This window comes from Gymnogyps californianus, unplaced genomic scaffold, assembly GCF_018139145.2.
Source record: "Gymnogyps californianus isolate 813 unplaced genomic scaffold, ASM1813914v2 HiC_scaffold_32, whole genome shotgun sequence".
NCBI classification, from domain to species: Eukaryota; Metazoa; Chordata; class Aves; order Accipitriformes; family Cathartidae; genus Gymnogyps; species Gymnogyps californianus.
In genome coordinates, this window is record NW_026114202.1 from 1218916 (window position 1) to 1232753 (window position 13838).

At 49.2% G+C, this 13838-nt stretch overlaps 1 protein-coding gene across 1 annotated transcript; it reads right to left on the minus strand.

Moving 5' to 3' along the window:
- Positions 1 to 3681: 3681 nt before the first annotated feature.
- Positions 3682 to 5066, minus strand: HOXC4 (homeobox C4). The gene is made up of 2 exons (XM_050914134.1): positions 4622 to 5066; positions 3682 to 4059 (listed from the first exon to the last, which is right to left on the minus strand). Exons 1-2 carry the CDS (start codon positions 5064 to 5066, stop codon positions 3704 to 3706), a joined length of 801 nt encoding a protein of 266 aa, XP_050770091.1. The 3' UTR covers positions 3682 to 3703.
- Positions 5067 to 13838: the final 8772 nt, after the last annotated feature.

Below are 13838 nucleotides of genomic sequence, written 5' to 3' on the forward strand. Positions count from 1 at the left end.
CACAACCAAACCTCGGCCCCCCCACCCCACCCCCCAGCCATCACCGCTCCTCCGCTCCCGTCTGCATCCTGATTTTCATCCCCACACCTCCCAAACTTTCAGGGGCTCCTTTTTGCTCTGCTTTGGGTTAATTTTTTTATTATTATTATTATTATTATTTTAAATTTGTTTTAATTTTTTTTTTTTTTTCCTGAAATGGGGGTTACTTACGTGGCTGGGAGCGCTCCTGGACCAGCCGGGAGGGAGAGCATCTCTGGAGGAAAAGAAGGGAGAGAAGTTTGGCCGCCACTTCACCCTTCTCTCCCCTTTTCTCCCGGGTTATTTTGGCGAGGAGACAATGCCATAACACGCATCGCATCTGCCCCAGCTCCCCCCCACCCCCCCCCCCCTCCCCGTACACCCCATTACTATGGTAAAACCTACAAAGCCTCTAAACAGCGATGGTGCCTCTAAATCTATGTCCGCAGACACAGAAGGTACATCGTTGGGAGAGGCAGCGGGTCAGGAGGGCTCCGGGGTCAGCTTGCTCGCCTCCAATAGAGCTGCTGGGAGAGAAAAGTTGGCCTTTCCATGAACCCGCTTTTGCCGTTTACCCGAACTTCAATAAAGTTTTCTTTCAGCCTCTCTACATGGAGGCGTCAAGAGGCTAAAAAGGGACCGGGCTTCGGGCTGTTTGCAGCAGGAACAGCCATTTTTCCCTTCTTTTTTTTCCTTTTTCCCCTCTTTTTTTCCCTTCCTTTCCTCCCTTTTTTTCCTTTTCCCCCTTTTTTCCTTTTTTCTCTTTATTTTCTTTTTTCCCCCTTTTCCCCCTTTTTTCCCCTCTTTTCTTTTTTCCTTCCCCCCCCCCCCCCTTCATTTCCCTTTTTTTTCCTTTTTCTTTTCTTCCCCCTCTCTACCCTCTTCCTTCCCCGGGCTATATCGTGCATTTATACCCTCCCTCCGTAGCCCCAGTTGTGTCACAGCCAAGGCTGAGGGCGATGCTGGGTGAGGACCCTCCGGTGGGCAGGAGCCCACCCCTGGTTGGTGTCCCTGGCACCCAAGGGACCTGCCACCCCAGGTGCCATCCCCAGCATCCCCCCCTCCACGGGATACACCCAGCCTGGGAGGAGTACAGCACCCCCCAACAACCACAAAAACCCAACCCACAACTCCAAACTCCAACACACATACACCCACCCCCAAAAAAAGAAGGAGAAATCCAACTTGAAGCGATGCTCCTTCCTCCCCACCCTCCTCCTCCTCCTGGCTGCAGCCCAGCCTGCAGCGGTGCAGATGCCCAGCTCTGCTCCCCGTCCCCGAGGAGATTTGGGGTGCTGCCCTGCCTCAACTTTGGGGCACTGGGGTGCTCTGGGGGAGCATCCACCTCCCAGCACCTGGGGCTGTGCTTTCCCTGCAGATTTTCTGCTTTTTCCTGCCTTAAACCTCCTTTTCTCCCTTCCCTGGTGCCTTTTTTCCCCCCTATTTTTCCCCTCTCTGCTTTGATTTCTTGCCTATATAAGAGGATATTAAAAATATCCGAACCCCCATGGGATGGGCCGTGCTATTTACTGATCATCTTTTTATTTTATTTTATTTTTATTTTTTTAGGGCTGGGTTTTATCTGACTTCCCCGCCTCAGCTGTGCGGGGCCGGGATCTTCCTTGGAAGAAGCCAAAATCCCAATTGGCTCCCAACACCTTTCCCTGCTCTGTGGAGGAAATGTTTAAAGAGGAGTAATGGTTACGTGTCCTGTCGATATGTTTTATCTTTCCAGCCTCGTTCTTATATTAATATCCCTAAAGCAGGATGTGAAAGAAAGGGAAGAAAAAAAAAAAAGCTGATGAGCTTTACATATAAACTCCCCAGGATGAATGATAACCTTCTCCCTCTCCAGATCCGCATCCCCAGCTATCACAAAGGGGTTTGAGACCATGATTTGTTTAATGGCAGCTTAAATCGATGTGGGAGAGAGAAGGGGGGAAAAAAATAAATAACTAGAATAAAACCGAAATAAAGATGCTTGCAAAGCCTCCTCTCCAATAACTCTGGGTCCCGGGGCTTTGGGGGGGCACTTGCAGCAGGCCTCCCTCTCCCAGCCCCCTGCCACTGGGATTTTTAAGCGGCAAACTTCCCAAAGCCAAGGCCTGAAAAAAAAAAAAAGGGGGGGGGGGGGGCTCAGCCCCAGCCCCCCCCCCTCATGCACCCCCTTCCCTGCTCTGCCAGGGAAGCACAGACATCCTGCACCGGAGGGAGGGGGGACACCCCCCCCCCCCAGGTTTTTCCCTAAAATTCCCTCAATGCTGCCAATTTGCAGGCTGCCTCCGAAGGCCAGGAGCAATGAATTACAGTTATTAGCACTATTACTACCATTATTCTCATTATTGTTATTGTTATTATTATTATTTAACAGCCTTTTCATTGCCTGGCAAAATTCAATATGACCTCTTGGCTTCAACGAGTCAACACGAGCGCGCCGCGACAGCAAGAGAAAATAATAACAATAATAATAATAATTAATTAAAAAAAAAAAAACCACGAGAAAAAGTTCAAGGCGGGGAGAGGAGCAAAAACCAGACAATTTTCTGCGGGATGGAAAGAAAATAAAGAGGCATGACTAGAAGCTAACCCCAATCCACAGGACTTGTTCGAAAACCCACTTTTCTCTTTTTTCCCCCCATATTTACAGGTTGGGAGGGTCTGAGATTTAAAGTCACTGGCCACGTCGTGATGTCATAAAAATCTGGAGTTGAGAGTTATCTTTAGGTTTGCTTAAACTTAACTTAAGCAGTAACTGGTGCACATGGGATCCATTGCACATCGTCCCAGCATTTTATTATCCTTATTATTATTATTTTGGGGCGGGTTTGCGGGGAGATGTGGGGATAAAATAAGTCACCAGACATAAAAGTAAAACTAATTCACACTGACTGGTTTATTGAACACTGGGACTTTCACATACACACTAAAACTCTTTATTGCAAGTTTACAATGATCATGTAAAATCAGTCCAAAAACACAAATAACCACGACAAAAAAACCTAGCTACTGACTTTTTAAAACCTTCTTCTGCTTTTATTTTTTAAATATGTCACTCTTTCTCTCTCTCACTCCCCTTTTTCTTCTCAATTTCTCAGCAAAGACTCGTCCACCCTTGTGTGCTGTTTCGTAGCTGCTTTTTGTTTGCCTTTTTTTCTCTCTCTCTAAATCGTGATATTTTTTTTTTAGCTTTTTTTCACATTGCTACAAAAGAACTTCATCGCTCCTTCGCTCATTGTGCATTTGTAATGCAGAGGGGAAAAAAATACCTACATTCGCCTTTTTTGTCTGTTTGTTTGTTTTTTGCCGTCAATATTATCATCATTTCTTCATTAAATTCACCCAACAGAACATTTACCTCTTCCTCCCCCCACCCTGCCCTCCCTCCCCATCCCTCAGCTTTAAAAAATAAATAAAACCCTGAAATGGCGTAAAAAAACCCCTGCAGGTACAGACACCTGGCCTCATGCTATCTGACATGCATCTAAAGCCCGTGGTCTTGGGGGAGACCCATTGTTTTTTATACGCACAGGAAAAATAATAATAATAATAATAATTATTATTATAATAAAAGAAAAAAAACTACGAGGGGAAGGGGAAGGGGGGAAAAGAACCAAAATATATATATATATATATATTAGATTCTATAAATAATCCAGAGTCATTTGTGTGCGGGTCTGGGGGGTGTTTATAACCTGGTGATATCCTCCGTGCGCGGGTCCTGCGCGGTGGCGGAGGGCAGCTCCTCGCCCGCGGCCGTGCTCGCCGGGGCGGCGGGGGCGGTGGAGGCGCTGGCAACCGCTGCCGTTGCTGCCCGTACTTTGGTGTTAGGCAGCCTGTGGTCTTTTTTCCATTTCATCCTCCTGTTCTGAAACCAGATTTTGATCTGTCGCTCGGAGAGGCAAAGCGAGTGGGCGATCTCGATGCGTCGCCGCCGGGTCAGGTACCTGTTATAGTGAAACTCCTTCTCCAGCTCCAAAACCTGCTGCCTGGTGTAGGCTGTCCTGGATCTCTTGGGTTCGCCTCCATTGTAATTGGGATTCACTGGAAAGGAGGGGAAGGAAAACAAAAACAAACAAACAAAACAAAAAAAAAAAAGAAAGGAAAGGAGAACAAAAAAAAAACCAAAACAAACAAAACAAAACAAAAAAAAACACACAAGGAAAATCAGCGTGGATGGAGAGAGGGTCGGGAGAGGCGACTGGAGGAGCCGGGGGAGGGGGGGGGAAAGTAGTAGGCTAAATAGGTAATAAAGAACTTTGGGCAGCTCAAGAGTTTCTATTCTAATAGGAAGGGGTTTCCCTGGCTCAAAAGACTGAATTATTTATGCACCCCTTACAAAGCTTTCGGAGTTTCACACATACATAACAGAACGAGCCACATGGCTAAGGCTGCCCACAGTAGCTCGGCTATAAAATTTATGGTGGGTGTAATTACCCATTCGGAGTCGTAAATCCAGTTCAATTGTGCTAACCCAAAGACTCTCATGGAAGGGAAGGAAATAAAAAAAAAGAGAGAGAGAGAGAGAGAGAGAGGCGAGAGGGAGCGAGCATGGTGTGAAAATAAGAGAGCGGAGAGACAGAAGAGGAAAATAAAAGTTGCATACCAGTACTGACGTGGATTTTTTTCATCCAGGGATAGACTATGGGCTGTTTGGAAGCTGTGCTGTTGGGATGGTCGGGGTTTGGCTGGTTGCAGGCTGGAGGGGCTGGGGAAGGAGTAGTGGAGGAGGTGGATAGAGCAGCCTGCTCGCAGAGCTGCTGTGCTTTCTCTGAGAGGTGTTGGCCTCCTGGAGTTTGCCCGTGTCCCCTTTGGAGCGCGGCCGGGTTGCCGGGAGCTTGGAGACCCCCGCAGCTGAACGGGCGGTCGGGGAAGGAGGGTCGTGGCACGGGGTACAGCTCCTGATGGTGATGCTGGTAGCTGGACTCCCTTGTCCGGCTATAATATTCCGGACTGTGGTCTGGGATGTAATTATTTTGCGAATATTCCTCGCATGGAGGAAATTTCGGATCGATGTAGTTAGAGTCCATCAAATAAGAGCTCATGATCATTAATTTCTGGAGTGGAAAATAATTTTTCTCGCTTTGTCGTTTTTCTGCTCCATAAAGCCCTCCTACTAGCTGGCGACCCCGTAAAGTTACTTTCACCATGTGACATCCCCGGCCAATCACACCCGGCAGCCCAGTCCCCGGATAAGGAACCAAAAGCTTCTGCAAAATGTACCCAAATTGAGGGGGGGGGGGGGCGTGGGAGTGGGAGTGGGAGTGGGTGCGCGGGGAGAGCCGGGGAGATGCGCTTCGGTGCGAGGTGCTGGGTCCTGGGGTCCATCAGCACCCCCTCGGCTGCTGGGCGGGGAGGGGGACACACACACACACACACAATGGGGGACCCCCCCACCCACCCTTGGTGTGTGGGGGGGTGAGTGGGTGAGGGTGAGTGGGTAAGAATGAGGGTGAGTGTGAATGGGGGTGTTGGGGGGCACCGGGTATCCCCCCCGCGATCCGAGCTGGGAACAATGAGCCCCCCTCTCCCCCCCGCCCTTGGTGTGGGTGCCTGAGTGTGAGTGTGAGTGTGTGAATGTGAGTGTGCCCCTCTCGAGCTGCATTGACCCTTCAGACCCCCCCCAAACTCTACCCCCCGGCAGCCCCCATCCATCTCCATCCCACACAACCCCCCCCCACAAGGCTGGGGAGGGGACAGGGCAGGTTGGGGACACCGCCGGGGGGTTCCCCCCCCCCCCTCCGCCCAGAGAGGAGAGGGTTAAACACCGTCAGCACCTATTGGGGGGGGGGGGGGGGGGCAGTTACCTGGAAGGTAGAGGCGGGTTTGCAGATCCGTTATTGACCCTGCCTTAAATCACAGGCAGGGAGGTTTGCCCTCCCCTGCCTGCAACCAGCGGCACGGGCAGGGCGAGGCAGGGGCTGCCCCCCCCACCCCCCCCCCCTTTGCTCCCCGAACTGCCCCCGCTTTGCTTAGCCCGGGCCTTTGGGAGCAGAGCGGGGTTTGGGGGGGGGGGGGGGGGGTGTTGGGGTGGGTGGGGGAGGCAGCACTCTGCTTTTTCCTCGGCCCTGGGTGCTGCAGGTAACGCACCCACGGGGTCACTCGTCCACGCGTGTGCAGCACCCACGCGGATGCACAGCTCCCCGGCCATCCCAGGCCGCTTGGCCCTTGCTGTAAGCGTTGACCTCCCCATGCTCAAGCTCTGGCATATAGATAGAGAGATATATATGCGTAGATAGATAGATTATTGGGGGGGGGCAAAGCTGGAGGGATGCGTTAAAAATGGCTCCCACCTCCCCGGCGCAGGTCGGGGAGCTGCAAATGGATGTCAACATTTTGGGAGGGTTGTAGCTCCCTCAATTAAAGCTTTTTTTTTTTTTTTAATCTCCATCTCGCCCTAAAGAGAGGGGCAGAGGAGGGAGGTGGGGTATTCCCTCCTTGTGCTTGATAACAATTATAGTTGAAAATCATAGCTTGCAGGGCATTGCCATATTTTACTTGATAACAATAAAAGTGACACATAAAGTTAACTGTTTATGTTTTATTTATTAGACTAAATGTGCCAGCGGTGTCGAAGGCTTTTGGCTGGTTGTTACAGCTTTTTATGGGGTTGTAAAACGCCATAAATCAGTCACTGCGAAATGGTCGGGGCTCTTTGTGCTCTTGGCTGAGAGTTGTGTTTGCGGTGGCTGCTGTTTCTTCTGGAGATGAAAAGTAATAATGGGATTTTATTTTGATTATTATCACCCCCCCGCACACCCCAATCATCGCGGTGATTTTTGCTTTTTACCTTTTTTTATTATTATTATTATTATTATTGTTATTAACAAGCCCTGGCAAACAGCTAACGCCGCTTTCGCACTTTGAATAAACTACCTTTAGCAAATGACATCAGCAGGGTTTGAGGATTTAATTAGGAGCGCTGCAATTAAAGGAAAGCAGAACTTTCCAAGGCTCTGGCATCGCCCATATATTCCCCTAGAGACGAATTTGTGACTGGGAGACGCTCACACAAATTCGAGTCTACAGGGTACATATAGGCGACGGGGAGGGTTGGGGGGAGCAAAGAGGGGGGGCTGAGCCCCCCTCGGACACCAGCTCCGCATCTATTTCGGCACGGGGACGTGGAATAAGTCGGGTTCTCGCTTTATTTGGCTTTTTTTTGGGGGGGGGGGGGGTGTTATAGGCGGCTGATTTGCAGGGCTTCGCTAATTGCTGGCCCCGTGCACCGGCAGAGCCTGCTCCTTCCTAAAGTTGTAAATCCCGGGATTACATATAGAAACGCCTATATATATACCTATATAAGGTAAAATCCTTGCTCTTCCCAGAAAGGTTTCGGGGATAGGGAGAGAAGGGGGTGGGGTGGGGGGGTGAGAGCTGCGCGGTTGGGGGAAAAAGACATGAATAGAAATGTATTCCGGAACCCAAAACATTGATTTAAATATATCCAATAAATTCCTTTTCTCCAGCAATACTTCATTCTGCCCAAACACCTCAGACTCATGCAGGGCTTTGACATTTATAGTTCAGACTGATGCAACAACTTTATTCCAAGGCTGAGGGAATATTGAATAAAGATGGAGAGTTAATAAAGTAATTTTTACCTACGCACATCCTTTCCCCCCCCCTCCCCCCCGAATATATGGTTTTCAATAAGCACCAGCGGAATAAATAAATATCCACAGGTAGTTCTCTTAAGGCTATGCTGGATGTTTGTTTGTTTTTTTTTTTTAAAAGGAAAATAAAGCACGAAACAAAACGGCAGCAATCAAAGCATTAAAAAATTCAAGGCGTGAAGGTCACAAACTGGGCGGCTCTGGACTCTCCCGCTTTCTCAGGGGGGAAATGCAACTTTATTTGCACCGTCTGCATCCCCCCAGCCCCCGATTCCCACCCAAACATATCTGGTTTTGAGGACTCGCTTCTCCATCCTCTCCTCCCCATCTTCATCCCCTCCGTGTGTTGGGGGGGGCTGCCCTCGGATTTCTTACAAGTGCACCAAAAAAAAAAAAAAAAGGAGATCCCCCGGATTTCTTACAAACGCCCCCCAAAAAATCCTATTTTCCCCTTTTTATTACTTGTGGATTAATGTTTCCCCCCTCCCCTTTGCTTTTTAACCGGAGTTTAGAGCTGTGCTTCTTGCTGAAGTGTTTGGATTTTTTGTTTATTTAATCCCCCTCCCTTCCCCTGTTTTGAGGTTGGGGTTTTTTTTTTTTCCCCCCTCTGTAAAATAAGTCTGCAGGGACGTGTGAAGAATAGTTGTACAAGAATCTGGCTCTTTTGTCTATAAAGCAGCCCTCCCACCGCTCTCCATCCCTCGTCCCCCCACCAGCACAACCGTGTCGAGAAACACTTTGGGAGGGACAAAACCCAGAGAAACGCAGCACCTCGGCAGAGAAAAAGCAAAAAAAAATTTAAAAAAGGGGAAAAAAATATTAAAAAATCTCATTTTGAGCTCGATTTCCTTTTCCTACCTAGGATGAGGGCTGCGAAATATAGATCTGGTTACCATCGCGGGGACATTTTTAAGTACAAAGCGCCTTTTTGACAGTACTGAAGAAAAATAAGTATGCATTGTCTCTCCGGATTCATTGTGTTGGCTATTACCATACTGACCGTTTGGTAACCTGTACCTCAGCCCATTAGCAATCTGTGCTTTCCAGAAAAAAATGAAGTACCTATCTACTGGGGGTTTGTTATCCCGTGTTTAATAATAATAGGAAAAGCGGAGGAAAAGCTCGCGGTGGATGAACTCTGCCTCCTTGAGATGAGGGAGGTGGGAATCAATTTTGGAGTGGAGTTTTATTCCGAGCTTGTTTTAAGGTGATTATTGCACAATTAGTGGTAGGAGAACTAAAAACCTCTGTGTGTGTATATTTTTTTTTAATTCTTTTTTTTTTAATAGTTGGGTTCTCTCTGCCATAGGCAATGACACCTAATTAATTAAATTTTATTTTTTTCCTACCAACTTGAAAGCAGTAAGTGCAAAGAAGACCTTTTCTTTTTGTCCCTTCCTGATGCAAATAGAGACGGTCTAATTTATGCAAAGAAATATGCAAATGTTTAATTGATTTTTTTCTTAAATCTGTTGTCAGTAAAAGTAATGAATCGGCCTAAAACGATTTTAATAAGCAAAGCCTGTCACCCAAAGTCCTAGCCTTTACATTTTTCTTTTGAGCCTCTTTCGTCTCAAAGAAACTAATAATGTAAATATTTATCCCTTCATTTTAACGTATTAAAGATGAATCCCTCTTGTTTGCGAAAGAACCCAAAAAAATAAAATAAAATATGCAAACCAGCTTCTCCATCTCTCCCTCCCTCCTCCCCCCCCCCCCCTTCTCACCCCACCCAGGAATTCAATTTTCTTCAAATCTCGTTGAAAGTGGCTTTTTAAAAAGTGGGCGCATTTTAATATTGGTTAGACAGCGTGACCTGAATTTCACCTCAACTGTTTGACTTGATCCAATAGGTCACTGCCAAGGAGTTATTGATGGGGGAACTCCATTGAAATTTCTCTCCTCACAAATGGCCTTTAGATCTTCTAGCGAGTTCAATAACTAGTTATAATGTAGAAGGGGAAAAATGAAGCCCAGAGGCAAACTAATTTGATGTTTCATTTTTATGCTGGAGAAATTGTTGGTTTTTGTTCCTCTCACCTCCCGCTCTGCCCCTCTCTGCCTCTCCAAAACGGAGAGGGGGGGGTGGGGGGTGGAAAAAATAAAAATAATCTGGTTGGAGCGAAGCCCCCTCTGAGCCGAGGTTTGTCCGTGCTAGAAATATCCGCTATTTTATTTATAATTTAATTGGCACTGGCGCTTCAGCCCGGGAACTCCTCGGGACTCGGCGGAGCAGGGAGCCCAGCGAGACTGAAACTTGGTGGAAACACACTTTTTTTTTTCTTTTTAATTTTTTTCTTTTTTCTTTCTTTTTCCCTTTCTTTTTCTTTTTTTTTTTTCCTTTTTTTCCCCTTTCCCCCCCTCCTTTTTTTCCTTTTTTTTTTTCCCTTTTTTTTTTTGGAAAGTTGTTGTGGTTTTTTTTTTAATAAATCAAAGGCGCCAATAACCAAGTTATACCTCCCTCCTCTCCAACTTCTCCTGCGGTTTAGCAGGGCCGGGCAGACCCCGCTTTCTCCTGCAGCTCTCCTCCCCACCAAATCAACCCCTTAAAGAGCCGCTCGGAATTGGAGCGGAGCAATCACCCTCACACTCATTTTATTCCCCGGGTGTTTATTTGTGTGCTGGGTCGCCCTAGTTCATGTGACCACAACCGGGCTCTTCCCTGGGTTGTTGGCCTTGGGGAGGGTTTTCTCCCTTTTGCTTCCTTCAGATCCATTTTCTTTTAGGCTTAAAACATTTATTTGAAGAGGGGAGGGGGTTATCGGAGCTGAGGGGGGGCGAGAGGCAGAGGAGGACTCAGCTGGAGGATGCTTTTAAGTGATATATATACAGGAGCTAAGATTTCTCCTTGACTTTTCGTAGACAAAGACGACTTACACTGACCCACCGGATAATTGCTGAACTCTGGGTTAAGTTGAAAAGAAAACATTGGGCTTGTATTGGGGAAAGGGCATGTTTGGGGGGTGGGGGGGGGTGGGGAGGGGGAAGTGAAAGTTGCAGGAGAAAGTGTCCAGGGGCTGCAGCGAGCCCATTAGCAGATCTATAGATGTTATTGTATGGGCTGGAAACATATACAAACTTGAGGCTGAGCCCTCTTGTTGGCGAGAGCTTCTGCTTGAGTGGTACTTATCGCTCTCACCCCGTGGAAATCTTCCTCCGGGATGACAATATTAATAATTAACATCATTTTTCCCCTCCCTCAGCCTCTTCCCCCAGACCCCCTCGGGTTGCAAATCCACTTCTAGGCTCCATAACCCGGAGTCCTTCTTGCTGGCTTGGGCTGGGGAGAAGGGGGTGGAAAAAGTTTCTGTGTAGGGACAGAGGATAAAAATTAAGGTGGTTTGGTTTTTTTTTCCCCAGAAAGTTATCCAGCCCCAGCTGGGGAAAGGGAGGGGGGGATGATATACCGGGCAATTTTGGGAGGGGGGAGCCCTGACCCGTTGTTGCTCCCGAAGAAACGTGGCAGAGATGGCTCAGTCCTCACTTGCAGGGACGCAGAGCTCCTGGCCTGCCACCAAAATGGGGTGGAAGGGGATAAAACAAGGGAAAACTCCCTCTTTTCGGTGCATTTTGAGTCCACCCAAGCGAAGACGAAGCTCAGTTTTTACCAGGCTGCGCTCATCCCTTTTTAACACCCTTTGCAATTAAAAATCAATCCCGGGGGGTGCTCACTCCGGGAACGCGATCCAGCACTTTTTAAGGAAAAAGCAGCCCCAAAAACATGCAGAAAAGCCTCTTTTTTTTTTTTTTTTTCTCCGCCTCGGTGTTCAAATGGCCGCGTTGCTGTGAGCAAACACATCCCTGAGACACCCAGCCCCCGTGGATGCACCTTGGAGGCTGCTGAAAGCTCGGATCAATACCCCGCGGTTATTAAAATCCTTGGGTAATCCCTTCCTCGGGATGCAGGTCAATGAAAAGTGGGGTGAGAGGGATGGAGAAGCGGACGATACGCGTGGGGGGGTGACACGGGTGGGTCCTGCCCCTGTGGGGCCAGGCAGCATCGCACGGAGGGGCAGATCCCCAGCCTCGCAGCCAGCTGCAGACGTGGAAGTGATGGGATGAAGGGCAGGATGATTTAAAGTCCCGGTTTTACCGCCTTTCAGGCCGTGTTTTAAACTCTCTCGATGTGTAAACACGCTCTTTAAACCCGACACGACCCAGATGCGCGCAGCTCCGCGCCCATGTGCGCACCCCCCCAGCCCTGACAGCTCGCAGCGAGGCAGGGGAAACTGGGCTTTTCCCAGGGGGGGATTCTGCTCCCCCGGAGGGGAGGGCTGGGGAGGGGTGTCCCCTCCGCACCCACAGCCTGAAGCCTGGCGAACCGCTTCGCCGAGCCATCACATGTATTTAAATCTTAATAATAATTGCAATAATAATAATAATAATAATAATAACGCCCCGGGAAGACGGAGCGGACACCCTGGAGCCCGGGGGACCCTTGTTAGGGTGGGAAACAAGGGATTTAACACCAGGAAAGGCGCTCCACACTCCTTTTAATGTTTATTTATTTTTTTTCACTAGGGTACTTTCAGTTTAATCTTTCGCAGTGCAATAAACTATTATCTTAGTTAATCCCCAAGGCGAATCCATCAAAACCTTTTAATAAAAACGTTTCGTGGCTTCCGCGGGGGCCTCCAGCAACAGGGGCTGAGGAAGGGCGAGCCCTGGGTTTGGGGTTTGGCTTTTTTTTGGGGGGGGGGTGTCTCCCTAAAATTTCCTGCTAGTAAAATGGGACGAGAGGGTCTCTCCCCCCCCCACCTCGGCGGGGCCATTAGGATTCCGGCGGCATGGGGAGCTGCGGGAGCCATCACTCACGGCCCCGGGAGCAAAGGGAGCCGGGCTGGAACAAGAGGAGCCGCGGGGATGATATAGAGAAGCAGGCCGCCAGCATCAATCCCGACCTGATAAGAAATCGGCTGCTTCCCTGAAAAAAATAAAAGGAAAAGGAAAAAGAAAAAAAAAAAGGGGGGGGGGGAGAAGGAAAAAAAAAAAAAGAAGGGAAAAAAAAATCACCGCCCACTTGCCTGGGCCATAGAGGTTTGGGGGGAAAAACCGCCTTTTCCCAAAGCTAAAGGTGCCCCCGGTCCTTTAGGTTTACTGGGAAAACTGAGAAAGGTGAGTTGATTTGGGGGGGGGGGGGAGAAAAAGGGAAAAGAAGGGGAAAGCAGCCCTCCGCCCAGAGGACCCGGCGAGGGTCGCTGCAAGGAGCAGCCTAGGAGGGGTTGTGCAAGCCGCGGCTCCCCAAAATCTTCTTTTAAGCCCCAGATCTGGCTTGAAACATCGCGTGTGGGGCTTAAGTGAAGAATTTAGGCGTTCGTGCAGCACGCTGGAAGCCTCCCATAAAATATAGGTTCGTTCATACTCCACTTCTCCCCTTACACATGACCCAGCCGCTCCAGCCCCAGCCTATTTTTTAAAGCTTTCTATTTCGCCACAATATCATAGAGAATTAATTTCGACAAGAGACAGGTACCGAAGAGGAGCAGACACAGATGTAAAGTGTCAGCTTGAGTCTGCAGGTAAATATTTCCCCCTTCTCCAACATGTAAAAGGGCTTTATTCTGCCTCGGAAAGGAGAGAAAGAAAAATAGCAGGAAAGAGGGATTTCTGTTTGCACAGGACACGCGTGGGCACGCACAAGCCCACGCACCCAAGTAGCATTTCTTCCCCCCCCCCCAATCCCACTCGTGCTCCAGAGGGAGGAGAAACCCCCCAAGGGGGAAAGGGAGAGGGGGGATGCTCAGCACCCCCTCCCAGCAGAGAAGCCCCTCAATGCTCCCCCCAAAATCTCTCTCAGCACCCGGGGGTGGGGGTTTGCATAAGCCGGGGTGGTTCTTTTTTTTGGGGGGGGGGGGTTGCTTAGATGCCAAATTTGGGGGATATTTTGGTGAAGTGGGGTGTTCTGCTGGATGCTGGATGCCAGCGAAGGGTGCAGAAGAGAGGAGCCGGGGGGGAGGTGGCACCGGGGGGGGGGGGGGGGACACGAGCTACCTCGTTATTAATTACAGAAACTCATCAAGCTCAGCCTGCAAACCCCCTAATGTGGGCTCTGACAGAGGGACGGTCCCCCCTCCCCCCAAAGAAGAGGAGGGTTTGAGCTTTGCAGAAGCTGTGCCCCCCCCTAAGCTGTGTCCCCCCCAAGCTGTGCTCCCCCCCAAGCTGTGTACCCCCTCAAGGTCCATACTGAGGACGAATCTGCCCGGGGGG

Coding starts and splice junctions, on each gene's coding strand:
- HOXC4 (XM_050914134.1), bottom strand. CDS start 5,066: ATGATCATGAGCTCTTATTTGATGGACTCTAACTACATCGATCCGAAA. Junction 4,060..4,621: donor AAAAATCCACGTCAGTACTG/GTATGCAACTTT, acceptor CCTCCTTTCCAG/TGAATCCCAATTACAATGGA.